Source organism: Platalea leucorodia (genome assembly GCF_965183815.1).
Source record: "Platalea leucorodia genome assembly, chromosome: 2".
In the NCBI taxonomy this organism is placed as follows: domain Eukaryota; kingdom Metazoa; phylum Chordata; class Aves; order Pelecaniformes; family Threskiornithidae; genus Platalea; species Platalea leucorodia.
In genome coordinates, this window is record NC_138824.1 from 120,416,336 (window position 1) to 120,444,326 (window position 27,991).

Genomic DNA, 27,991 nt, shown 5'->3' on the forward strand with positions numbered 1-27,991 from the left:
GGGGCTTACCTACCAGTCAGGGCCAACCCACCACAGGATGCAAGTTACCGTTGCCTTTTTGCTGACCAGAAATGAGTTTGTACTAAGTGCAGAAGTAAAAGCTCCCAGGAGAGGAAGAAGAGGTTACGCCCAGCTCATGGTATCATTCCTACTTTGATGGCAGAGTCTTTGCTAGCAGTAGTCAGAAAACACCTTATGTGACATCAGACCACAAAGTACGCCACTAGCAGAGGTCATCAAGAAGCCATCCTTCGTCTCATTAATGGAGTAAACAGTGATATAGCAGCAACATAAGACATAACAGACCAAAAGATAAAACAGATGCATCATCTCTACACTGCAAAGCCATTTTTATGGAGTTACTTGTCAGAAACTGAAATCTTATTTCCAAAGATACAGCAGGCAAGCAAGTCTTCAGGCTAGCTAAGAACAAAGCTGCCCAAACAGCGATGAGATGCACTGCAGGTGATAAGAGGGCTTATAGCCTAACAAGAGGGTGTCCTCCCCATCTGCAGCTGGCTTGGAACAGGATTCTACCCACCACAAATACCGGCCTCCTCCGCTCCTCCTCATCCTTAAAAGGAACCAGATACACACATTGGCTACTAAGATACAACTGTAACCATGTACCAACACGCGATCAAGGTAAGTCTACATCACACATCTGCAATGTGCCATCACTGACCCTCTATGTGCAGGGAAAGGAGGAGAAAAGTGTGTGGCACATGGAAGAAGGATCTAGTCTTATGAGGGGAAAACCATTCATAGACACTAGGATGTTTGAATAATACTGAAAATTACTGAGAAAAACCTAAAATCCAGCCAGACACAGGCAAAGAAATCCTAAGATTTTGTACATGTTGCCTTTGTGGCTCACTGTTGCTTGTTTTTTTACTACTGAAGAAATCAAAACTTTGGGAAAAGATTAATAATCTCCCAAAAATCTAGAAGTCAAACAACAAACCAAATAAAGTCCAAGTGACACACCATCTTAGGCAACATCAGCTTGAATTTGAATAGCTTCGCTAGAACTTGTATAGCAAGTATCAGAAAGTTCAATAGAAGGGGCCATATTCACTCAAACTGATTCACGTGTCATTCTGCAAATTTTACAATAGCTTCTTGAGTATCACAGAGTTGGATAAGCAGTCTAGTGTCAATGCAATAAAAATGCAAAACAAGGAATGAAAAAGCTCAGGCAGGTTGAGGGAAAGCCTCAGCGAAAAAAATGAGCTTTTCTGAAGACTAAGGTCAAACACTTCACCACATCAACAGAGACAAGTCTTCCCACAACAGTTCCACAAGAAGACAGAGGCACGTAACTAGATGATTCTTATGATGTTTTTTTTTTTTTTTTTAAATTGGCAAATTAGTGATTTTTGCAGATGCTTGGAATAAGCAACACATTACATAGTATCACAGAAGTTTCCATTTCTACAGCTCAACCTGCACCCTATAGACCATTTCAATCAGTATCATAGACTGTCAGCCAGTGCCAGCAACTCTAAGCAGACTAACTGAGATGAAAAATTCACAAAAAGATGACAAGCATTGCATGAAGAAGGAAACCCGTGTCTTTCATCTCTTTTCTACCACCCAAGGCACCTCTGTCATAAGCTCGTATCTGCGACATGTAGGGTACTCCAAGGCACACGCCACTAGCTTGTAAAAATTTGTTCACAAATGGAAAAATCCAAGGACATTGACTTCAGTGGGGTCAAAAGAGAAACTGCCTTTTCATAAGGAAACTTCCAATTTCCTACCCTTTTAGCTGTTATTCCTGTGCGACAGTGCCCATTGACACTTGAATACCTTTTGGCCATGAATGCAGTGAAAGAGAAGATGGGGTAAGAGCTAAACACGTCAACATGTCATGCTTGGACCTGAGAACATAACTTCTCACTCCATGAGAAACTTCATCCACACTCCCTGCCTGAACTACTTAGAGTGAACTAGAGGATACGCTCACTGTCCTCTGTGAAAAGCCAAATTACAATCACTCTGACACTTACACGTACAAATTGTCTAGTAATTGCTGAACAGATTATCTGGTGGTTCTTCGAAAATGGCCATATCCCATCCTGCCTTTAGCTTAAGGCCTAAGCCAATGAACTGCCAAATACAGGATCTTTGCATGGCATATTCAGGTATGAAAACTAGAGCTTTTCTTTTAATGGAAATTAACTGAACTAAAACAACATGGAAAAGGCAAAATATAGTCTGGACCAGAAAGGACATCTGAACGTAGGAAAGGCTGAACAAGGGGGCATTCCTGAGACCATGTGCTGGTTTTGGCTGGGATAGAGTGAATATCCCTTTCCCGGCTCTCACTAGCAGGTGCCCCAGGGGCACCGCTGAGGTGCACACACTCACTCACACACGCAGGAGTTCACAGAAGGGCTGCCTGGGCTACACCTGTTCCGTGGGGACAGCAGGCAAGTGCTCCAAGACTTCGAACAAATGCCACTTGTCAACATTCAATCCACAGAAAATACATGCCTGAAAAAATGGGCTAACCTAAAAGGCTTGCTGTTAGGCAGTGGACCCTGGATGTGATTTCCTACAGAAAGCTGAAAAAGAACTTTTAATGTTCATTTACTTGCTATTGTTATACAGCCATCTGCAGGTGTACAGTAAGTCCTTTTCTCCTGCTCATCGTTCTCTCTTGGAAATATTCTACATGGCTCTTCCTTTCCCCAGCACTTCAGCAGTTGCACAGGATTTAACCACCTGCTAAGCCCTGGCTTGTCCTCAGCTTGTGCTCAGTGAGGGCGACAGGGATTTCCTCCTGGGAATACTCACTACAGCCAGTGCCAGCTGCTCAGGGAAGCAGCAGGCAAGAAAATGCACCCAGCATACACAACAAACCATAACTGCATTTCCTCTATGTCTGGGCATATGCCCCCTCTGCTCTCACAAAGTTCCCTATTTTAAAGGGCCTGATCAAATAGAGAACGCTTCAACATGACTGTAAGAAAACCAGGACAAACAGATTTCTCTGTGCATTTCTGCATCTCTCAGGAGGAAGATGCTGTATTTTTAGGTCATGATCTTTGGAACATAACAGCATGCGATCTCCAGGCATCTGAACGCTTTGGACTGAGCCAAAAAAACCCCGGAGCTAAGACCAAGAGGAATGCCACAAAGAAGCATCCATTTTAAGCTGATGCTTTATTTCTAGTCCTAGAGGCCACAGACAAAAAAAAAATGTAGACAAACCCTTTCCCAAATAAAAGCACACTATCCATTCCTCTCCTTGCCGTCCCAAAATGAAAGCTTTAGTGAAGTGCTTAGTGTATAAGTGAGCATTTCTTCACAGCACAAGGCAGAAATAATGACTATGCCTGTTGCTCATTTTTGCATACAAGGGGATTAGTGACTCACTGCAGACTGCTGACTTCTGTGTGGTGGGATGTTTTGGCACATATGCCATTGGAAAGAAGAAGGAAAAAGAAAAAAAAAAAAAAAAAAAAAAAGACAGTCACAGCTCCAGCAAATGTCGGAGCAGGCCATCTGCACAGATTCAGTATAGCTGTATTTTTCAGCCATTTTGTGACATTATTACTGTACATGCACACTCCCAGTTCAAAATGCTTATGGTAGAATTTGCCAAAGCGTTATGGCTTGTTCAGTACTGCTCCCACTGAGGAAAGACCCCCATTAATTTCAGTGGGAGCAGAATTTGCACAATTTGGAAAGATATGGGAAAAAAATTGCTTCTCATTTAAGAAAGTTCAAATTTTCCTTTATACATGTGGATTTGTAACATCTTTCACATTACAGCATTCTTCAGGTGTTTTTATATGACAAGAACTGGCCGAAGCGAGGACTGGACATGACAAGCACAACGGAAGGAGTCAGTGGGCACTGACCCACTCATTTTCTGCTTAGGAGTAGGGAAACATCCTGACAATCCTGGCTGTTTGGGTTAGGTAGCAGATCAGGCCTCTTGTCGGTATAGGTTAATGACATTTGACAGAAAATCAATCTGCCACCATTTACTCCAGAGTAAAACATATTAAGACATACAGCCCTAGTTATGAGGGGGTGTGCGGGGGGAACACCCCAAAACCAACAAACAAAAACATTTTTCTATTTTTATTTACCTGACATCCTGGGGAAGTTCTAGTGTGCAGCACTTCAGCCTATTTTCCAAATTTTAAATGTAATTTAGTAGGCACTGATCTGTAGACTGTAAAAATTAAGTACTTATCTGAGAACTGAGAATGCCTGGGAAGTTTATGATCCTGCACATGCTCATTCAGAAAAAGCAGGGAATGATTTTCAAGAGTGTTTACTAACCTACCCCTAATGATTATTAGCTGTTGTTTGGAAACATCCAGAGGCCCCAAACACCAGTAGGCACTATTTGTGCTGGACACCTCTTCTGATTACCTTACAGAGAGCAACAACCCCAAGGAAGAGCAAAGCAGCAGAACAACTCCACACCACATGGTAATGCAGAGCACAGCAGAGCAAAGTTAAGGTCTCCTACATCCCAACACAGTCACACCCCTAAGACTATATTGACCCTTCATAGTTCATGCTCATCACATTGCACGAATCAGATGTTACTTCTGTTTAATTCTGATGGTGTAAAAAAAACATGATAATGCAAAAAACCCAGAATCATTACAAGCAAGCTCTATCATTTTGCACAATATGCCATTTTCATTCCTGCAATAGTTGCAGGAGCCTAGTTTGCAGACCTGTACGCTTAACGCCTTTGGAGGTCAGTGTGCTCTAACCATCTTTGGACTTGTCACAGTTCACAGGCAAGCCAACAGCATGACAAGGCTGAATGGCCTGCCAGTACACCACAAATTAAATTGAGGATTCAGCTTAATGAATGTTTGGCTCAGCTGGAACAGTTTCCCTACTAAGCTTGTAAGCTTGCTTGTACGCAGTTTGGTTCAGGCGATTTCAAACCCACAACTCACATCCTAATTTTAAGCATCCTAACAAAATAAAACAAATTTAAATCAACCCATTGCCATGGAATATTTACTTTTTAGCAATCTTTCTTTTCCAAAAGAAAAATGGTTTGTCAGAAATTTTTTCAGCTACCTCGAGAGCCGGACTTCACTCTCCACAGGCTGGAATGACTGACACAAGCTAACATGAGTGAATTCAACATTCATTGAAATTAGGAGCAGATATCACCAGCTCCGTTTGGATTCAGTTCGGGGCTGCGGTTAGATGTTCACTACAGAAACAGCAGTGTCACGATGAGATATTCCTGCCCTGGGGCTGCTTGTTGCAACCCCACAGCTCAGTTGGTGGAAAAGTTCTTGTGACTGTTTACCATCTGCTTCAGCGCAAAGTCAGCTGGCTTAGCTTAAAGAGTCCTTATTATCAGCTAGAGCCAAATGCTCCATGGCCTCCTCCACAGGGCTGTGCCAAAACTACTTGTATCAGGCTTGTAACCTGCCTGCAGTTACGTGTCTGACCTTCCCTTGAAACATGGCCAAATATATTCCTAAGCTTTTTAAGTGATGCAAACAAGGACAAAAATTAAGGTCTCGTGTAGGAACCTAGCCAAAAGCAGAACGCAGTTCTGTGCTACCTGACTTGAGGTACCATCCTAGCGTGCCATTCCCAAACAACACTGGGCCTGCACATTTTTTAGACATACAGACACTTGAACAGGTAAATACTGTAGTGAGAAATCCAAGGAGCTGCTATTACAACTTCAACTGCCAGATCACGGTAGATGAGGAGATCTTGTTCCCAACAGATGTTGCTTAATTACCGTATGATAATACAGTGGTTAAAGTAATTCATTCATGCTCACGGAAGAAGTTCTGTCAAATATATATCATAAAAAAAAAGGAAAGGCATTTGAAGTCAGAACTCACTTGGTATTAACACAAGTCTAATTTTGCAGAAGCAACTGTTCCACATCTAATTATATAAATACAAAAATCAATACCAAAATTGGCATGCACTGGAAAAGAACAGCTGCTCAGTCCTGCATACTGTAGTATGATTATTCATGAAGCATTCAAAAGGCATAGACCTAATCCAGGGTCGCCTGGCTAAAATAGCAGGATTAGATCTGAAAACCTGTCAGTCAGTGGAACTACCACAGTAGCAGAAAAGGAAACCAGCTTCACATTGTGAACAGTGCATAATGAGGATTCTTTCGAGCATCCTTTTATCTTATAGGATTACTGGTATGTCATTCCTTCATTTTGTGATACTTCTGTACTGTACATATGCATCAGTCTGCCACAGTCTAAAAGTAGTTTTCCCTACCATATTCTCACTCCTCTACCACCCCTGTGTCACAGGTTAGTTGTATGTGAAATAGCCAAATGTGTCATGAGTTTCTCCCTCCAAGAGCCTCAGCAACGGAGCTGGGAATGGAATTTGTTTTTCTGTCATCTAACCTTTTTTTATCATGTCAGGACATTTTTGCTCCAAACTTATAATAGAGAGTTAAAATCTTGATGAAAAAAAAAAATCCAAATGTTTCATTCAGACATCTCTGGTATCTTATATTTTAACTTATAGAGCCTAAAATTACAGTGAAATACAAACTGGCATAAAACTACGCTTTGAAAAATGTCAAAATATAACCTTTTGATAATCTGTCACTTTTTTCCCCCATTTTCTTCTAGGAAAACTTGTCAAATCCACTTACCTCACAAATATTCATGTTTTTGATAAATTTGCTTGCTATGAGGAATATATTTCATATACAAACTCTAACCAGTTCTACTCAGTATGAAAACCAGGAGCCAAGAATACAGCCTGAAAACTAACCCAGGTGAGAACCAACTAACTTCAGTGCTAGAAAAATGTGTTCTTTCACTTCACACTTTTCACATATAACAGTAAAGTAAGAAAGTATAAATTCCTGAGCTTGTTGTAGCATTATTGTTGCTTAAGAATGTATTGCACATGGTAATTTACCTTTGTTGGATTTTGGTTGTTCAGATGAGCCGCTTCCAACCTTTCTCTTTTTCCTTGGAACAGCTGAATTTTTCCTGTCAAAGGTAATAGGACTGTATTGAGGGAGGCTGTTGAATTTCTTTTCAAATTCTTCTTCCAACTTTGCTAAGCTAAAGGGGAAACAAAACCAATCAAATTAAATGTAACTCCATTTCTGGAGGAAAAAATATATTGTTTAGGAGCATGTGTGAGTATATACATACCTATCTACAGAGACAGAGTGGGAAAGAGATAAGCGCACACACACTAAACATCAAACTAGTATATATTAATCCAACTTTGGGATGAGAACGTACACTCCTGCTTCTGCATTTGTAGCTCAGTACAAATCGATTACATTAGTTGCATATATTAGAATTAGAGAAAAAAAAAAATCAGTGTCACACTGGTGACATGTAGCTTTGTTTGCTGCACAGATTTGTACAGGAGATTTATCTGTTCTGTGAGGGAAATGAAAAAAAAAAAAGAAAATAAAACCAATAAATTAACAAAATAACTTCACATAAAAGTCCTTACAGTGGAATGAAAACGACAACAATTCAAACCAGAAGAAAAATGTCAAACTATTCAGTCTTCTGGGGATATTCTAAAACCTGATGCTTTGGGGTGGGAATTAGCTTTGTATTTGTTCTGAGGGATTGTATTTCCTCCCCTCATATTTTACTTGTTGCAAGATGAAAAATGCAACTCGCTCATGCTTTCAGGAAACTCAGCGTCCCTCATACTTCAGCCCAACCTGAATGACCGTAACTAGATTACCTAAAACTCAAGAAATCCACAGAGATGGTATTGTTGTTCCTAACAGCCAGATGAACACAAACCACTCGAACAGGATGGTATGGCATGGCATTTCTGGCTGTAACGACTACCCTGTCTTGTATCAGCACTCTGTCCCAGCAAATTTTTGCAGCCAGCAGGAGCACAGGACGGAATTGTATTTTAATAATAGAAAGTGCGCACAGCTAGGCAGATATAAATAGCACCGTCAATGACTGGAACAATGACATTTTCTACTCGTTTTTAATTCTGTTTGCTACAGAAAACCTGAACTTGACAAAAGTTGGCAGGACTGTTAGAGGGATGGCCCTTACACACTGTGCACTTGGAAATATCACAAGAAACATGGCCTTTCTCTCTGTTCTCTGAAGCAGCACTTCAACAGATTGCATTCTGAAAGCTTTGGTACACAGAATGATACTTCATTTTATATTCGTAATCATTACTTCTTTTGGTAAGCAATCTTCCATCTTAAAATACAGCCTTGGCTCTTGGCAGACTGCACTCATGGTGGGGTTTGTTTGGGTTTTTTTTGTGCGTGTGTGCGTGCGCATGCTTTGTTTTGTTTTTAAATCACAGAGATATCTGACATTAGCAGTGCTCGGTACTGCTACCTCTCTCTTCCACGCCGATGTTCCCTGACAACCACAAAACGAGGCTATTTTCTGCTCTGACAGCTGTCATGCAATTCCATCCTCTGCCCCAGCTCCTCTCCCGCTGCCTGTTGCCACCTGCCTTGTCTCCTGCCCCAAGGGCATATGAGGGGCTGCAGCTCTAATTAGCAAGGACCTACCCTGAAAGCAGAGAAGCTGCCATCCTGGCTAGTAATTTATAGCTTGTGCAACACGGAGGCAGTAGAGAGTGCTGCTATCACTATGTCAGCGATTAATTATTTAAAAAAAAAAAAAAAAAAAAAATCATTCACATTGTTATGAATTTTCAGAGCATCTCACAAGCCTGGTTAGACACACGTAGCTTAGCTGAGGTCTTCATGTCGTACAGCCTAGTCCTGCCAGGAGCTACAAGCAGGCAGAGCACTGCTCAGCAAAGGAGCGGGATGCACATGGACAATGCACACTTGACAGGGACCATCAAGGAAGCGTGGGCAACTACTGAGGAGAAGAAGGTAAGAGTACTCAGGGATAAAGACAGATTTCCAAAGGGGTGAGGACCCTCCCCCCTAGACACACACACAAGATGAGGCTGAAAGGTGATGCTTAAGGGAGCAGAAAGAGTTAGGAAGAGCAGGTAGAGGTAAAATCAGCTCTTCAAGTAGCCAGAAGATCAGGTAGTGCAATGAACAGGGATAACGGATACCTTCTCCAGCACTTACACTCCACAAATTACCGATTCTGCCTTTATAGAGTTCACTAAATAATATTCATTAATGACACAACTGAATCAAGAAGCAAGATTGGCAAATATGTATTTTCCCCATCCAGCCAGCTAATGATGGTAGAACAGTATTTGTCAAATGAATTAATTATTTACACAGTTTTCCTACCTACTTTGAATAAATCATTTGTAACTACATTTTTTTTTTTTTTTGGCTAGGAGACGCATCTAGTTTTCACACCATTAGGTGTAAAAAGTTTTCAATCTTTCAATTTAAATTTAAAAAAATATTTACTAGACTTACATACAACGCACTAAAAATACAAGAAGTGTTCCATTATTTTTTCTTGACTATTCCAAGCAAACAAGACTTGGAGATTTTCATCAATTTAATATCTTTGCTGTAAAGCAAGTTGCAGCTAAATTTCACATAGACTAGGTTATAAAAAAGGCTACCGCAAGCCTGCGCAAAAGAAACGCATTACAATTTTAAGCATGAAGTGTGGAAAATCTACTCCCTTTTAATTCATTTTCACCCTCTGAATTCAGATAATTGGAAGTCTTCAAGAATTTGCAAGTAAGTATGAATGGCTAAGCAGATTAACAACTACGCCTCCAGTTAAATAAATCCGTAATACTCTGACAAAAATTGTTATGCATACACTAGAAAAGTAATTCTGTGTGGCCTTGCTAAATTTTAATGCATTTGTAATCATTAATTTTTCTTGTGATATATTTAATTTCTTCACAGTGTACATGAACAGTTTAAGTATCTTGTCTCTACAATAGAAAAATTATATATTTATCATAATTATTTGCGAATATTAGAACATTGTTTACTCTTCCTCTGTAAGCAATCTCTCCAAGCACACAAAGATATCTATTTTTTCTAGTCTAATTCTGTTTATGATTGAACACCTACACAGAACTTTAAATACTGCTTGCGAAGTGCTCTGAAAATATAAGTAACCCTCTTCATCACCTCTTGAGCAGGTAAATATTGCGCGATTTTTTTTTAGAAGTAAGCAAATAATGACATTCAAATCTGTTTACAGTAGTGTAAACCAGGAAAGATCTCAAAGAAATTACTTTGGTATATAAACAACAGGTATCTAGGGCATGACTCAGCCCAGCAGGGTTTGTAATTTTCAAGAATTCTGTCTAATCGCGATTATTTGGGTGCTGGATGCAGTTCATTTGTTGCAATGAGGAGGATTCACTCTTAAGTTACCACGCTGACCAAACTAAAACTTTGAACAGTGTTAAGCTGCAACTTACCCAAAAACAAACTCTTCCTTTGGCTTAGGCTTTTTCAGTTTTTTGTTCCCACTTGTCCCACTTTGGGAAAAAGCCCAGTTTTCTTCATTCCAGCATCCTTCATGATCTGAGGAGTTGCCTTTTCCTGAGCTTCTTTTTCCTGGGATGAAGGCAGAAAATTGTTTCTCATCTTTAGAAAAATTTGCCAAAACAAAGTGGGCTCAGAAGGAACTCGTGTACCCATTCAGTACTGCGACTTACGATACTTGACCTGCTTGAAGGGGTTACAAATCATTTACTTATTTAAATTAGATCACGATGATCCTCCCAGGTTTTTATACTACCTCTAAAGTCAGGATCTCTCAAGTTATAAAGGCAGAGAAAGAGATGAGTAGATTTACAGTAATAAACTTCCCCAAATTACAAACATCTTTTTCTTTTCTGACTGTTCTAATTACACATATAAATCTACTAAATGGAAAAATACATTTCAAGTCATCTCACTGAAAGCTTCTAGAAATTATCTCAAATTTATCCTTCCACAAGGTAAAGGGTTCTTGCTCACCACTTACAGCCAAACTAACAACCAAAGCAAAAGCACAGCACATTTGCCTCTTGTAGGCCTGAGAGCTATGCTCACAAGCGCAAGGATTGTTTATATAGAAACAAGCTAATTGTTCAGGGTTACATACAACACAAGTCCTCCATACATCTATCAGCAGGCTGACAAATCAACCAACAAAGCCTTTGGTCAAAAAGCTAAATCTCAGATCATGAAAGACAAAAAGGGAGAGGTTAAGAGCTTGTGAGGTAAGTAGGAACACAGACGGCGGCAGGACTCGAGAAGACCTGTCCTGGACCATGGAGTCCATCCCTTCCACCTGCCCCCAGCATCTCAGGCGACCAGACACAGCATGCCCATCACACATTGCTCAAACTCCAGCTTAAACGAGAACTTTTGCTTTTCTCTCCCACTCCAGGCAGGCTTTTGCAGTTTGTGCTGTAAATGAAACACTCAAAGCCACCCACCTCTGTCCACGTTAGCGCGCAGAGATGTGAGCATGCCCTCTGACACCAGAGTTTTATAAAGAGCACCTTTGCAAGATCTCTCCGATTTCCTGGAGCCACAGGTTTCTATCTTTTTAACACAGTCACTGTCCTCAGTTTTGACCTGTCCTGGTAAGCTTTGGGGTACCACCTCCTCTGTTGGGGTCAGTGGTTCCACTTTAATGTTATCAGAAGCCTCACAGGGAGCTTCCTTCCTGGCTGCAATACTAAGGAAATCGGGAGGCTTTGATTCTTTGGTGGTCTCCGTGGGTTTCTCCTTTGATGTCTTCTTCTCTTTCGATTTCACTTTTTTCTTTGGTGATTTTGTATCCAACACACTTCCCTTCACATTTGAGACAGGGCGGTTTTTTTTGCGGGGAGTTTCCGCGAGTCTCTCAGCACCCCAGTCCCCCTTTGCAACGGCTTCAATTGTATACATTACACTTTCAATGTCCGACTCTGAGGACTGCCTCTTTTTACAAGGTTTCTTGGGGGTAGATTTTTCATTTGTGTGCCGGTCCAACTTATTTTTTTTCTTTTTCTTCTTTATCTTTTCTGGCTTTAGCCCGAGGATATTCATGTCAGCCATTGAAAGCTCTGGAGAACAGCACATGTGATCCTTTGTGTTATCGTTTCTCTCAAAAGCACTGCTCTCCATTGCAAGACTAGCAAAATCTCTGCATTTTGCAGTTTCTGATTCCTCAGCTTTTGTCTCATCCCAGTTTTGCGTTTTCTCTATCTCTGATTGTTCTACTTTTCCTTTACAGGAGTCTTTTAATGTTGTTTTCTCCAGTTCTTCTACTTCCATTTCCTCTGGAACTTCCCTTCCCCCATCTTCCGGAGCTTCCACTTTTGTTTTCCCAGGTTCTTTCACTTTTACTCCTTCCGAAGCAAGGCACATCTAAAACGAGTTTAAAAATAGTCCCATGAAACAAACATCACCTGTTAACATTACTTACCTATATTAACAGAAGCATTACACAGGGGATCTCTCTGGCATCTTAGTTCAGGAAAGCAAACTACGCTAAAGGACAATACTGAAAAAGACACTGAAGCCCTACTGAAACTGATGCGACATGATGATTGCTAAGTGCTAGAGTAAGGCTGGCGGGTTCTACTGCTCTAACAGCAAAAGACTCCAACTGATCTCAGTGGTGCTTCCATGATCCTTTAAGTGCCTTTTACATAACCTGGAAACCCATTGCTAGACTGATTTTCAGAATACCCTAAATGCAACGGAACAATACAGTATCTCTCACTACTGCCACAGACAAGTTACTTGAAATCTCACATCCATACCCCCTTCAACTCCCAAATGTCCCTATACACAATTCTTTCCTCCATCTTCCAAATGGCCCTGATGGAGGGTGGGAAAAAAAAAGTTAATCAAATCTCAGTAATCAAGATTATTTTCTTTTACTTGAATGTGAAAAATAATTTGGAAGGTAGTAAAAAAGCCTTCCAAATCTTTCTTCTCATGTCACAGAATTATTTTGCAAAGAAATGCAAAGCAGCAGTGGTTGCCATGGTTATCTCCTCCTGGAGATAACATTAATGGAACCCAAAACCTTCATACTGTCTGAGGAACAGCAATATTAAAAAAAAAAAAAAAGAGCTGTAACAAGGTCCTCAAACTGCTGCGTTCCTGCAGCACTGACTTGGGAGATCCTCTTGGTTTTGGATCACCTGTAAGCTACGCTGACACTGCTACAGAGGGGCGTACTTCACAGCACCAAGCAGTTGCCCTTGGGACAACATGCTTTCTTCTTCTTACTCTCCCTTTCAAAGCACCCAAGCTGAATTCCCAGTGTTACTTTGTTTTTAAAACAAATGCCAACCAAACAGCCACCTGGAGGAAAAAACAGATGGAAGAGGCTTGCTTTGAACCAGACATCAGGATTCCCTATCCCGCAGCTCAGCCCACGGGCCACATGGTCAGTATGGATGTACCCTCCAGATCACTGGGTTCTCTTTAGGTCAATTTTAGATTTCTCAAATCAGCAAGGCATTTTTTTCCTTGCAAACTAAAAACATCTCTTACACCAATATATGTATGAGCATAACACCAATGACAGAACTCTTTGTGGTAAGTTCTTGCTGCACAGGGCAGAAGCTCCTGATCCGGCTCAGGTCAAGCTAGGTTGAGCACTGGAAACACCAGAGCTTGGGCAGCACAGTGTCTATGAGGAAGCAGGTTAAATTATGCAGAGGAGAACCCCACAACTATGCTGAGGTGGGTTCTTGGTACCAAGGTACTTCTGTGACTTTTTTTACTGCACTGCAACGTACACACAGCCTGTGATTTTCAAAAGCTGAGGATCAATCTTTAAAATGCAACTCATTGGGCAGTAATAATATTTTGTCAATTAAACACACACCCCTCGCCAACAGATTTTTATTTTCTGTATACCTTTGCTGCTTCTGCAGTAGCCAATAGTACAACATTTCAATAAGAGGCCATTGGTTTTAACTGTTCCCAGAAGGAGGATCTGCTGAGGGTATCATAAGAGTTTCTACAGAAGTTATTGACCTGTTTATTCCCCACTTCAAAAAAACAGTATGCATGAAAAGCAAAAATAAATGAAAGTAACTAATGACCTTTAACAGGTATTTATTTGTAATGGCAATGCCCTAATCTGAGTAACAGACTAATCTAGCCCTCTCTCTCAACTCCTTGTGCTTTCCCAGCCAAAACAAACAGTCAAAACCCCAAACCCTAAAACAAGGAATTGAAACAGTTTAAATGGTGATTGGAAAGTCCCTCTGCCACCAGGGCCTGGCACTTCTTCTCAGCTGCAGCACAGAATCTTAGAAACCTCTAAGTTGTTGGCTACTCTAGGGAAATCTTGACTTGTGGCACCCAAGCCACGATAATTTATGCTTCTATAAGCAACAGTGTAATTATAACTGTAGCACTGTTCTGACTTCCAGACTTCAGCAATCAACATCATTAACTTCTCCGCCCCACTGCACCTGCGGTAATTAGTCACCAGTATTTTAATATTACCTCTGCCAGCTGAAATAATGCTGATGTTCCACACTGTTTTGTTAAATCAGAAGGACCTGAATGGGATGTACTTGAAGAAATCTAAAGAAAAAACAGAGGGGGGAAAAAAAGAAAAATGTTATTTTACCAGCACAATTCTTTCATGTTTACCATGCAGCTTTTGAACGGATTATTTCCTCCTGCTTCCAAAAATTCATTCATAAGATTACACACTGAAAAAGAAGTGCAGACCTGTGCATACTGTTATAAATAAAACCCTGCTCACCACTGCTCCGGTGAATAATACCACCGGACACTAAAGGCTATTTCCAGGTTTGGGGACCTTCTTGTCAGGACTCCCTTTGAGGCGCAGGATGAACTGAAGCACATGCTCTCTCACACACCAACAGACTCCAGCAGCTAAGCACCAATCTACACCAGCATGCAACCCAGCTGGAGGTGTTTTTGAAGGCTTAGTTGGACATTTGATTGCAAAATCATTTCATCGTCATAGCTTAAGAAGGTTACTCCTGTCAGGCTATGGCACTGCCTGTTGGTGTCCTATAGGACTCGTATAAAAGAGATGCTATGAAACCAAAGCGAAGTAGGAGCCCTCAAGCCTTCGGTAACCTTTACTGCTCCTCAACGGTACGGGAAGCTGTCTGGCAAGCAGGTAGCTGATTATTCTACAGAATCTTTTTCCTGTATCAGGTCATGATCCTCTTCAATAGAGTGTTTTGTATCAGTTTTGAGCTTGGTGTAAAGAAATGGTCTTTTTCTAAACAAATTAAAAGGATCAGTCTCAGGATTGGCCATTAGTGTGGAGAAGAAAATGTTGTGTTTTTAAGGACATATCCCATCATCTCTGATCAGGTTTGCAGGTTTCTTATAGTTGCTTCCTTAGAAAGAGGAGGAGTTCTAGGGACTGGGGAACTAAAGTGTTCACAATCTTTTAGCTCCCCTTTATCCCCCCAAACTCAGTTTTCATTGCTCTCAACCAACACAGGCCCACAAAGTCAATTTTGCAGAAATCAACCCATCATTGCCGTAAAGAAAATAAACAAAAAAAAGGTTAACAGTGCTATATGTCTGTGTCTCCTGGAAGCTGCAGCTCTTCATAGCATCTCCCAAGCTCTGACCATTACAGCTCAAGTCTCCCAACGCCGCTTGCAGCCAAGCGCCGTCAGTGCTGTTAGCCCTCCGCGGCAGAAGCGGCCCTGCCTTGCGGAGGTGACGCGCACCCCCACCGCTGCCTCCCGTCACTCTTATGCCTCCGCACTGAAGGCTAAAGACAAAGCATGCATTTAGGCCCAGCAAGAGACTCAGCAGAGCTGATCGGCAACAGCCCCCCAGGCTTCAGACTGCAGAGCGGCTGCTCCAACCGTTTTTAGAAACTTAGAAATTCTCAGAATTTTTTAGAAAACAATTTAACCCACTTCTGCATTTTATTTTATCGCCATCTGTGAAATACCAAAAGGGAAGGCATAGGGAAGGGAGGAGGAAAAAGAAAAAAAAGAAAAAAAAAAAAAAAAGATAAAACTGGTTAATCCACACAGCAGAGACATGAAGGAGGAGCAGAATAGTGCGGTGTGCTGAAGCAGACAGGCTCCCACACACCAGACCCTGCCATGCCAGCAGCATGGAGACAGCAGTCCAGTACCCCCCAGTGCACAGCATCTGCGGTTCGGAGTTACAGCAGCACGGCACAGATGTCTGCCAAGTGAACTTGCAAACCTAAGATGCCCTCGAGCTGATAATGAACACCGCTTATTTGGGATGCTCCAAACCAGGTCCTGAACTGCTATCTGAAAATTTAAGCTGAATCTCTCACATTTTATTTATCCAATTACAATCCAACATTACAGAGATCTCCAAAACTGGGGGCGGGGGGAATCAATAGCACTAATGTCCTACAAGAGCTAGAGACAAGGAGGATGTGCTTAGCACATCTGCCGTGCTTTTCTCAGTTTGAATCAGAGCCTTTAACGTTCATTTTGTACATTAAATTAGACTTGTAGGAATCCATCTGAGCAATCACTGAGAGAGAGATCATGGAAACTTGTCCAACACGCAAGCGTCACACTGCCAGACTTGGCTTCACTTTTTCCGCCAACTGCAGTACAAACTCTGCACTCCTGTGGACAGGCACCTGTCCTTCCCCCAAATTAGGGCTTCACAAGCTTCACAGTCACATCACAACTTTTAATGCTGACTTCCAAAAGTCAGGCTGCACTCAGCAACAGCCTGAATCCAGCAGAGCACTACTCAAAGTCTGCCGCTGTCCTCTAAGAGGACACTTCAAAAACTTAAATATTACCAGCCTTCCTGCTGTCCCAGGGCTGCAATAGTCAAATGCCTTTATGGATCACTGATCACACGTGTAATCACCCTTATATAGGTACTGCTGACAACACAGCACACACCCACAAACTCTACTACTGCCAGGGACTGCCTGTAGGGTAAGGCAGGTTTTCTTCCACTCATGTAAGTTCCTATAAAGTCAAACAGTAGCATTACTATCCATGGAACAAGGCATGAAATATTTTTATTTCAGTACTTCCACATTTTCCCTGAGAAGGATTAACCTCCCAGCAAGAATATATGACTGGATGCCACTAGATGGGATCCAGAGAACCATTTTCCCCACTGAAATAGGAAGTGATTGGGTGGGTGGGGTTAGGGGGGGTGGTGTGGAGAAGGAAGCAAAGGAAGTGTATGAGTAAGGGGCTAGCATCCTCCCTTATTTACCTGGAATGCAGCATGTATCTTCATCTTTCAATCATCAAGAAGAATAATATTTGCACACCAAGCCTCAAAGGTTTTGGAGTGATTCATACATATCAAAGGGGAGACCTCTACAAGGTTATATTTAAGACTCACAGAGAATTTCTAAAACTGTTGGGAAACCTGACCTAGTATTCTTCATTACTGCTGACAGCTGCCAATTTCAGAACTTAATACACGGCTCCAACTTCCAACTCTTCATACAGATTCCTGATGATCTCAAAGTCTACTTTTCTCTTCTTATTCTTGGTCCCCATTCAGCAATGCACCTTCCAGTCCTTATACCAAAGCTTCACTTTTTGAATCCTGGTATTCAGCTCCTCATTAAGAGGAATGCTGTTGTCTCTTGTCTTTGCTATTGTCCTGAGCACTGTTTTTATTATAGTTATAAGGCTAATTTTTCTAAAAAGCAGCGTAACTTTTTCTGTGCCATCTACAAGAAATCATGCACATTAAACAAGCGTATAAAGAAAAGCTAAGTCCCTGGGGCCATTGCCACTGACTAATGCTCTTCCTATTCCATTACTTACTGATTTATGCTTCTGGAAATACTAAGTTTGATACTAGAGCAAACCTTCCACAATTCATACTTTTTTGGGGAAAAGATACACACATCTTCCCACTGTGACACTAATGGGTATAACTTTACCTCTGCCAACTGGAAGAGTGCCGACTTCCCACAGTGCTTTACTGGCTCAGGACTTGACAACTGGGAAGTATTTGATGAGATCTAGGTTTTAAATGAACAGAGGAGAAAATATTTCAGTGGCACAGAGGAAAGACAGAAAGGAAGGGAGAAAAAGAATGAAAAAATTAAGGAGTTAGTTAAATCAGTTAGTTTTAGACCTTTCTGGCAGAAGGCCCTACTTCAGATAGGCAATCCCATCCAAGAAACATTTAACAGGTATTTAGAAATCAGCAGGATACAAACAAATAAAGAATTTCTTCCTTAGATCAGACTCACGGATTCTCTTCTACGTTTGTATTGTCCACACCTAACAGTCTATCATGTCGTCTGTTTTACGTGACTAAGTGAACAAGACATACCTGTTGCTTAAAAACATGAACTGTGGTGGTCAAGGTTAAATAAAATTCTCCTGGGAAGCCTGGGCAGTATTTCCCATTTGGTTAGATGTAGAAGAGGACCATTTGTCCTCACAGGCACTGCTTGTTTCACTTTCTTTAGTCAGAAAAAAGAAGTAAGACCTCACATCTGGAGATCAAATCTTGCTTTGTAAATAGACATTGGTGTGCCAGCACCAGCGCTGAGTAAATAACTACCACCGCACTTCAGGGAATTGCTTTTGCAGCCAAATTTTTTCTGACCTGCTTCCAAGTGCAGCATTATGAGCTCGCCAACACAAGTATTAATTGTAATTTCTCATATTCGATCTTTTTTGGCATGGCATTACGTGGTAATATTTGACCTGGAAGCCTTGAAAAGCCCTAAGATTAGGGGCAAGAGCACCAGTGTTTCTGTGGCATCTGCCTCATCACAAAAATCACGCGCTTATGACCATGATCTTTCAGATGTAAAAATTATCAGCTTAGCTTTTCTCTTTAATGTTCTTCTTTTGAAGAGTTTACTTTTCAATTGTCAAGGAGATTCATTACACACTGCCCCCCCCAATCCAGAACATCCATTTTACTGCAAGCTATTTAAAATACAGTGAATAATATTTGATTGCGCATTAATAATTTTTAGTATTAAAATAAAATAATTAAAAATCCTAGTTTTGCTTTGAGACAGTTCAGTGAACCTGCTCAGGACCCCACTGGAGTAAGTGATCTTGTATACTGCACTTTGCAGGAAGAGGGCCTCAACTTTCTATCTTTCTACTGTAATAAATTCTCAGCTCTTAATGATTTTTTCAGTGCAATATGAATGGCGGAAAAGGGACAGAAAAATACCCACACACTGAAGTATAACCTGAGAACATGCAGGCATATCTTGCCTCCTCATGCACAACATAAGGAAAGAGTGAAGAATTTCGTTTTGACAACAGAATGGGTGCTCCTAACAAAATGCAAGCGAGATCCTTGTAGTACTAATAGAAAGACGGGAATCCAACATTTCACTTCAGAAAAAAAAATTCTCTTCATAGTCAAGAAAACAAACTGCAAGAGACAAACTTCGAACGCATTCTGCCGAAGTTGCTGGCCAAACACCAGAAGTAAGAGGATGGCTGATCAATCAGCTCTCAGTGAGATTACAGATCTCATTCCCTGTCTTAACACCATCTTACACTTTTAATTAGAATAATCAGAACCTGCAGTACTACAACCACAAATAGCCCCTTCTTATGTAGAGGTTTAACTTGGGGATCCTTAGGATCAAGTTAGTATCTTTTATTACAATGCAGGTCAGCATTTTAGCTGCTATGTTACATTCAAGTTTGCATAAGAAGCATGTGTCATGATACCACTTTTCATTCCCCTCCTAGAACAGGCATTTCACTTCAACACAGGTATTTAATAATTTCAGTATACAGGCAAACAGCAAATATATTTGTCTATTTTACGTAACGGTTTTACCTGGGAAGATTACAGCTTTACCTAAGGGAAGGCTGGAAGAGAACATACTGACTAGCTCTCGCATTCCCAATTTCAAGGCATTTTGACTAAAAGTTTTTGATTCAAACCTTCTGTTCAGCACGGAAATAAACAGAAAGGGTCACCTGCAAGCCCGCTCAAAGTGAGTATGTGAGAATGCAGTACGGACAAAATCATCCTCAAGCATGCATTTTTCTTAAATGATAGTAACCTGCTGGACTAGCAAAGAAAATTCCACCTTGTTGCACGCTGCATGCAACTGTTTGGTTGCCTTTTTGTTTTGTTTTGTTTTGTTTTTTGTTTGTTTTGGATTAAATCATCCAAAGAAAAATTTCAGAAAAGCAGCTGAAAGTGAAGAGTTTGTGCTTTTTGGCTTCATTTTGTTTTTAAGATGGGTAAACTAGCAATTGTATTGCTTCCACTCTCAGGAAGCATTTTCTTAGTTTAACAACGGATGAGAGTTTAGCTAAGTAAATCTAAGAGGTACTTGTGTTTCTTCTCTATGAAGCAGTCATCACCATCTGTTCGCATTTGCCAAACACACATCCAGTAAGACCAAGAGAGCAAGGGGTCCCATCTGCTCTGCTTCCCTCACATGGCAAGGAGGATGACAGCAACCAGCCCATGTGAGCAAACAGCTTGCAAACAGCCACCGCGCTAAGGAACACAGCCCACTGCTCAGAAATCACTGGCCTATATAATGGCTTTCCATAAAGGTACAAATGAGAAGGACAAAAGTAGGGCCAAGTATTTCCAAGATCAGAGCGGAATGAGAAAGCCAAGAGTGTAACCTGGCAACACTCCAAATTTCAAAAAACTCTTATGAGGACATCACATCACCTTCCAAGACCTCCAAGGCGCTTGCCTGCGCACCCGCAGGACCCAACGAAGTCTTACTCCTGGGATTTTCATTATCTGTTGTGGCAAGTCACTGGGCAGGCCTCATTAGCCATATCCTCAACAGCTTTAATTGAAGACTATAGCACTTGGGACAGACAAACAGATGAAAGGCTAACTGAGGCTGTAAAGAAGAAAGAATTCCATGCTATGTCTACATATAATGAGCTGTTTCTGAGTGACAGGGAACTTGTACTCCTGGGGTAAAGGTGTCCATTTTAAATTACAAGTCTACTCAATGGGATTGCTGTCTTCACAAAGAGGCACTCTTACTCACCCTGCCGCAAAGGCGGCAAAGAGAAAGGGAACATATGAAGAACACCCAGTCAGAACCAAAACTGAGCTGGGATGTCTGCCAAAAGTCTCCAGGCACATCAGACCACAGCACACTTCACATTTCTTCACAGGTCTACTTGGCTACTGGCTAAATAACTACTTTCTCTCCCTCTTTTCTTTTGTAGCACGGTACATTGCTGACAACAGCCTACTGCAAATTGCTTACCATAATTTAGCTTACTAAATGCAGTAATGCGTTCACATAGACAGGACCCAGTAAGAAGTGGCACAGTAAGGAATGAGATTTTTGCCAAACCTGACAAAGACACCCTGTGCAAATGAAAGCCCTTATATTTGAAAGAGCACAAGCAGCTTTAACAGTGGGGGTAGAAAGCTTAAAGAGGTTCTGTAGCATGCTCAATACTTTCCCTGGAACAACCTAAATGAAATCAGGCTGTAATCTTAGAAAAATGCCATTTCTCTATTGCTATAGATAAAACATGATGTTAGTCACTGCCATTAAGGTTTCACAACAACAGTATAACAGAGGAGGAATAACCATGGCCAACAAGGTGGTTTTTTTTGTTTTGTTTTTTTTTGTTTGTTTGATGGGGTTTTTTTGCTTTTCCAGATTTCTGTCCCTTATTTACAGACACTGAAAAACCAAAAAAATACAACCCCCTCCAGACCGCACACACATTTTAATATTTTTACAAGAAAAACAGATTAACCCTGACTTTAAAACTCTCCTCTCCCGTTTCTAATTAACTTTCTAAGCACTTCTACCTAACATTTGATGATTCATACATGCACTCCAATGTGCCAAGTGAGCTGGCTCAGCGTACTGGTATGCAACTCAATGCACTGGCACATCGGTACGACAATTTTCAGGTTTGTCATTTTGTTGTTTGTTCAATTAGGAGAGGAAATGATTCTAGGTTCTGTGAAATTTTGAAAGTATGGCTAAGTAAGGTTTTACATGACAATTTGAAAATGCTGTACTAAAGGCAATTCATACCCTGTTTAACTCTGCAGACACCTAAAATTGCTGTTTAATTAAAATGTAAGATGGCTAAGATTTTTGAAACTAAGTTAACAGATTCACTTGTGCAGTATCTTGCAATAAAATTCACAAAAAATGTTTTCCAGCTTATATCTTTTACTTGGTTTAAAAGGTTGGCTTCAGCACATGGCTTCACCCTGCTCAATTCCACTAATTTTCTCAAAAGAACTTTCCAAATTACCTTGTAGCTTTCAAAAAAGGCGGCACATATGAAAACATCTTCATGACTAGAGACGTTAACTCTATTCTCTCTTTTATATGGGTGTTTGTAATCAGGTATTCTACGGCACCTGAATCAGTGGATTTTGTTTTCTTAATTGGGCCTCCTAAGAAATACATCAAGGCCCATCCTAGCCAAGCTAAAAACACACAGTACACAATTAGCTTAACATTTAACAGAAAGAAGCATGCTGTATGTAGTCAAACCTCTGTAAGCACACAGAATAACAAACAGGGTATCTTTTCATCCCATTGTGCTCCTCCACAACAGCACCAGCTCCAATCTGAGTCTTTTCAGGCTCACTCTGAATATACCTTTAGCATAACCAATTCTGCAAGCAGTACCAGACTCCCCCAAATGGACAAGAAGAGTATATGTGTGGAAAGTCAATTCATAGAGGCACATTAAACACATGGGAGAAGAAATTCTTAAGAGCAATCTTTAAGAACTCCAAGTCTTCAATACGTGGAGGAAGGAGGATAGCTTACATACGTATGGGTAATTTATAGGCTTTATAAGTCACTACCTAATGATGTTGTTACGTATCCTTGTAGCTGTTGTGATAAGCTTCCTTTGAAGAATATTGAAGAATAGCCTTCCCTGCAAGGTTATTATTCAATGGATTCCTGCCTCTAGGGGAGTTGCCATTTTGCACTGCTGCAGCCTCTTCCATAGGCAGTGCAAAGTGCCATTTCAGAATGTCTTTTATTTGTTGTTTTCCTAGTTGTAAATTAAAAGGCCATTTAGAAAATACATCTGCAGTGGTCTTTTGGTATGGAAGGCCAGGTAATGTTCACAAGTCCAGTATCTTCTGTGCATGCTACAGCTGGCAGAACTGCCAACATCTCACCCCATCGCTGGTTATTCCCCCCACAATAACACAATGCTGTCATGAAGATAAACATCTACTGATGGGAACCCCTTATAAGATAGGGTGCTTAGCCATTCAGTGACAACTCTTACTGGTTCCTTGCTTCCTCCCATCCTCCCCCACCATATTTCAGCCATTATACCTCAGCAAACTGAAACAACGCAGACTCCTCAGTTTGTTTTACAGCTCCCGGGACTCCAGGCTGTGATGTGCATGAAGAGATCTGTCAGGAAAACAATTATGTTTGTATTACCTAACTCTTCAGTTTCAATATCAAACTTCAACGTTTTAAATGTCTGATCCATGACACAGAAAGACTCCTGGTATCTAAGACCATGCAAGAGAGTCCCAGCACACCCGTACAAAGAAGAGTATCCGCTTTCCAGGAGACACATAAATGGGTGATCCATGAAATGGTGATCCTGAATTATTTTTCACAAGGAAAAATCTTTCCTAGGATCACTGAAACAGGCTAAGGCTTTTTTGAAGGTCTTTTATTTGCCCACTGCTATGTCAAAAGAGGGTTAGCAACAAAAACTTAACACTACATTGTATTTCACAGTTCAGTGAAAGACCCGGGACTGCAGAATGGTGGTACTGACAGAGCACAAACTGCTACTTAGCAAGGAAGGTAAGTGTGGGCAGGGACACAATGCGTGCAGGTACTTTGAGATACCAGATCTATCCCAGACACTAACGTAACTGCATTTTATACTGTTTAACATGTGTCAATTATTTTTGTTGCAAATGACACATCTGATTAATGTTAGACCTTGGTACAAGTACCAATTATTCTGCCACTGACACACGTACCTACCATGCACTGGTTAGGTGCAGCCTCACTACAGGCTCTTTAATATCCTTGAGAAGTCAGACTAGCTAATATGCATTTCTAATTACTGATCATCAGTGAGCTACTTCTAAACCGGTGCAGATGAGCTTGCCTCCTGGCACCCATTGAAGTTCTTTGAGGTGTAAAGAAAAGCCAGGGGTTACAAGCCCTTAGCAAGAGCCTATCTTGCAGCCCACAATTCCTGCCTGCTACCACGTGGCTCTGGCATTTTCCTGCTTGGGCACTGTAAAATGAACTGAAACAATTAAGTGAGCTGGTATTTGTCTTACTCTCTGAAAGACTTAGCAGTGAAATTCAAGAAATAGACCATTATCAAGAGGAACTATACAGAGTATGACATTGCTTAACTGACAGTATCAGTAAGCAAAAGCATCTTAGAAATACTGGAAGATGGATGATGAATTATTAGAAGTATTATATAGAAGTATCACAAATGACACTGGAATTAACCAATTTTAAGAAGCTTCTATGTATTGCTTTTCACTGCTGGCACACCAGGCATTTCCTCTTCCTAACAAGATAAGCCAGCAGGTTGTTTAAGAGCCTAATTACAGGTTATGTATTTCACTGTGGCCATTACCTTTAATCAGAAATAAAAGATCGGTGCTTTATTTCTAATACATTTTGAAAGCGTCAAATCTTAAGTTGGAACTCAAAGTCTTGTGGGTTGATGTTAAAACAAACAAAACACAAACCAAGCCAAATCACATTTTCTGTGTGCTAGGATTGCAACGTATCTGTTCCATAAGTGATGTTTAGGGAGGAGTATGAAGGTGCACATAGCAGTGAGTATTAAAGACATGGGAGACAGATTCACGGCTGGCGTGAAAACAGGTAATAAAAAGAAGCCCCTGCTATGATAAAATTTCTTTCCATATGCATTTACTCAAACACCACCCAGCATCCTGTACAATCAATATTTATACAGCTAAATATTTATGTGTCACTTGATTATGATCATTTCAAAAGTTGCAAAGATATAAACAAGCAAGTAAGGCTTGCAGAGGATCAGGATTCTTTGCAACCTCATTCTTGTCGTGTTAGTTATATCAATGAAATCCATTAAAACTTGGATGAAATAGTGTATACTTTAAAAACAAACAAACAAACAAACAAACAAAAACCCAAACAAATCCAATAACAAACTACCACAGTGGCACTTCTAGCAATAACTGGAAATATGCTGACAAAAACATTGTACATTGCAAAACTAAAGCATAGTTGCATAGAGCTCTTTGGTGGTTATAGAAAAGAAGAAAATTCTGGAAATTCCAGAACTACAGTTATTTTTGATTGAGTCAGCGACAAAAGCAGCCACAATAGATAAAGGACATAATAAAACATCCAAATATACATGTTAAAACTTTAGTAAGACACTAGTTTAAAACTAAGCGCAGGAATGACACATCTCTCAATTACTGCTTAAACCACAGCTCCATTATCGCACTAGGGTTTCTACCATGTTCCTAAACATACTCTCCTGTGCTTCCAGTCTGACCTATCTACCTGATAAATGATCCAGTACCATAAACCCAAAAAGAAGAAACAAATAAAAGCATGAATTTTAGTTAAAGATTTTTAATTTCTCTTTCAGCTGAACATCAGATGCTTCTTAAAATGAAAACACTGGGGAAGACAACCCTTTTTAAAGAAACTCACCTCTGCAAACTGAAACAATGATGACTTCTGACAGGTTTCCGTAGAATTAGTTGCATCAGATTGGCAAGTACTTGAGGAAACCTGAAACAAGGAGTGTGCAGAGTAAGACCTCAAAGGTGCTTCTTTCAAACTACGAACAACAGTGAGCAAAGCAAAATACTGGGCACCAGTAACAAGAAGCAGTATTTAAGAGAAGATGAGCAATCTAATGTTTCACAGTCCTGGACAGGTTAAATCAAATTTATAGGTGAAAATGCATTTTAATGCATTTGAAAATCACCTAAGAAGAAAGACCACAAAAATACCTGTTGGTTTTTTTTTTTTTTTCTTTTGTAATTCCAAACTTTGCCAAAGAGTTTTATGCAACAGAATAGTAAACTGATGATACTGGGCTACACACACAACTACCTTGTGTTGGTGATGCTATCAACACTGCTTTATCTGTAATTTGTACTACCATTCTGAATACGAAAATTACTTAGAAACTAAAAAAAAAAAATAATACATTGAAGACACTGGGGGTTGCTAAGTGACAGAAATACTTATTAGAAAAATAATCCCCAATCACTTAACTACTTGTTTTCATGCTGTCAAGGGTACCACAAGCCTCAAATTGCTCACATAATGTACCTAAACATCCATTTAGGGGTGCTTATAAGAAATAGTGCAAGAAAGAGTCGTAACTTCTGAAATCAAAATACAATGAAATAACTGTTCAAAAACGACAGTCTTATTTGAATTAAAATAGCCGTACTATTCTTATTAGCCAGAAATGTGTTAATCAAGCATAATTCTGTAAAAGAATTGTATCAAATATGATACATTCATTAAATGTCACATTTGAGTGTAAAAGATTTACATGCATAACTCCTAGAAGCATAAGGTACTCAGTATAAAATAAGGTATGTAGCATGGCTTATAGGAAACAGAAGAAAGGAAGGAGGCTTTGTGAGATTTTAGAAAAAAAGTAACAGGATGGATTTTTTTTTCCCTAACCATTTTAAATTTTCAATGAAATTTCAGTTTATTTAAAACATTTTGATGCAGATTTTTTTCCTTTTATTTATTACCAAAACGAGTATGTCAATAGCATGTATTAGCGAACGCACGCACGAGATTTAGCTAGCAACTGCATCTGTTGCCGGTAAGCACAAAGCACCACAGAATAAGCAGGCCTACAGCACACGCAGTTTGTACTGCTGCTCCTGCTGCTGTTTGTCCAAAATGCTTAAGCACTGCAATAGCACCAGTGGCATTTTGTTTCAGAAATCTGCTACCCATGCTCCCCTGAAAACACTAAATCCAAGTGTAGCAACCCACAGGCCAAGGGGAACTATACCGCACAACAATTTGCTTATGTACACAATCGAACTTGTTTCTTCCCTGCCATAAAACCAAGCAGTAACAGTGCCTCCATTATACTTATTAAACACCAAGCAGGATGTTTTATCAGTGTACTATGGGAGTATACCAACCCAAAGGGTTACAAAGAATGTATTTTTAATGCCTGTTTTTTGCTTTTTCAATGGTTTGTGTTACTGTTTTCACTGATGTTATATTTATTACTGCTTTTCTCATGTTTCTGTATGATCTGTTTAAGATGTCTGTGCCTCGGCAGCGGTGTGGATTGTACCAGGGACACATGCCGATCTTGCTGCTGTCGAGTGACCCGTCTCTGAAGGTCTGAGTCTCTGCACTGGTGTGAAATATATAAGGATGCAGCTTGCATGTCCGGCACAGCTTGTTCACCTTGCGGTACAGGAACCGCAGGCCGTAGAGAAGGTGTGAAGCCCGGTTTCCTACAGCTTTGTGCGTAAAGGACAGATTGCTGGTGCCCAGTAACTGGGAGGAGATTTTGTGATTAGAACAACCATACTTTTCCTATCAATTTCTGTTATCTTTCCAAAATTACTGCTGTTGCCTTTGCTTGACAGGAGCACTAATTTGAGCTTGTCTCTTCTACTCTGCTGCTCCTCACACACTCCTGACTTGTGGGAAATTTATTATCTCCAGGACTTCTAACCTCTGCCAGGCTGAACCTGATCAAAGCCTTAAAATAATTACCGGAGGGAACGGATGCACAGATAATGCCATTGCATACGTCTCATTTCCTTCTGTAATAAAACGTCCTCAACACCTCCCATTTCTTTTCCTCCTTCCTCCTCCCAGCTCTACCCTCAGCTGCACCAAGAGATTTTTCACTTCCGATCTACACCCTGGGCATACCACCCTGCGCAGACCCGGCATCGCGCACAAGACAACCTTTTGTTCTCAAAGAGAAGGAAACCACAAGGATAATGCCTCCGTAGCCTGCCTTTCCCCGCAGGTTACCCTAACCAGCTCCAAGACGGACCACGCCGAAGGAAGGAGAAGGACAGCCCCTGGCTCACCTTCCACATGGACTGATGCCAGGCTTTAATGCCGCCCCGATATCAGCGCCGGGCGGCGGCAAGGGG

At 40.7% G+C, this 27,991-nt stretch overlaps 1 protein-coding gene across 9 annotated transcripts in view; it reads right to left on the minus strand.

The window, feature by feature from the left end:
* BBX (BBX high mobility group box domain containing) overlaps nucleotides 1–27,991 on the minus strand; it is a 149,197-nt gene that overhangs the window by 18,124 nt on the left and 103,082 nt on the right. For 6 of the 9 annotated variants that reach the window (XM_082304448.1, XM_082304441.1, XM_082304446.1 and 3 more), the window contains 7 exons: nucleotides 25,536–25,616; nucleotides 23,166–23,246; nucleotides 17,793–17,873; nucleotides 14,381–14,461; nucleotides 11,356–12,274; nucleotides 10,348–10,486; nucleotides 6,919–7,067 (listed from right to left, as the gene is read on the minus strand). In XM_082304448.1, the coding sequence (XP_082160574.1) occupies nucleotides 6,919–7,067; nucleotides 10,348–10,486; nucleotides 11,356–12,274; nucleotides 14,381–14,461; nucleotides 17,793–17,873; nucleotides 23,166–23,246; nucleotides 25,536–25,616 (1,531 nt within the window). The remainder of the gene's footprint in view (nucleotides 1–6,918; nucleotides 7,068–10,347; nucleotides 10,487–11,355; nucleotides 12,275–14,380; nucleotides 14,462–17,792; nucleotides 17,874–23,165; nucleotides 23,247–25,535; nucleotides 25,617–27,991) is intronic. The other 3 variants (XM_082304444.1, XM_082304445.1, XM_082304447.1) reach the window with 3 other exon arrangements.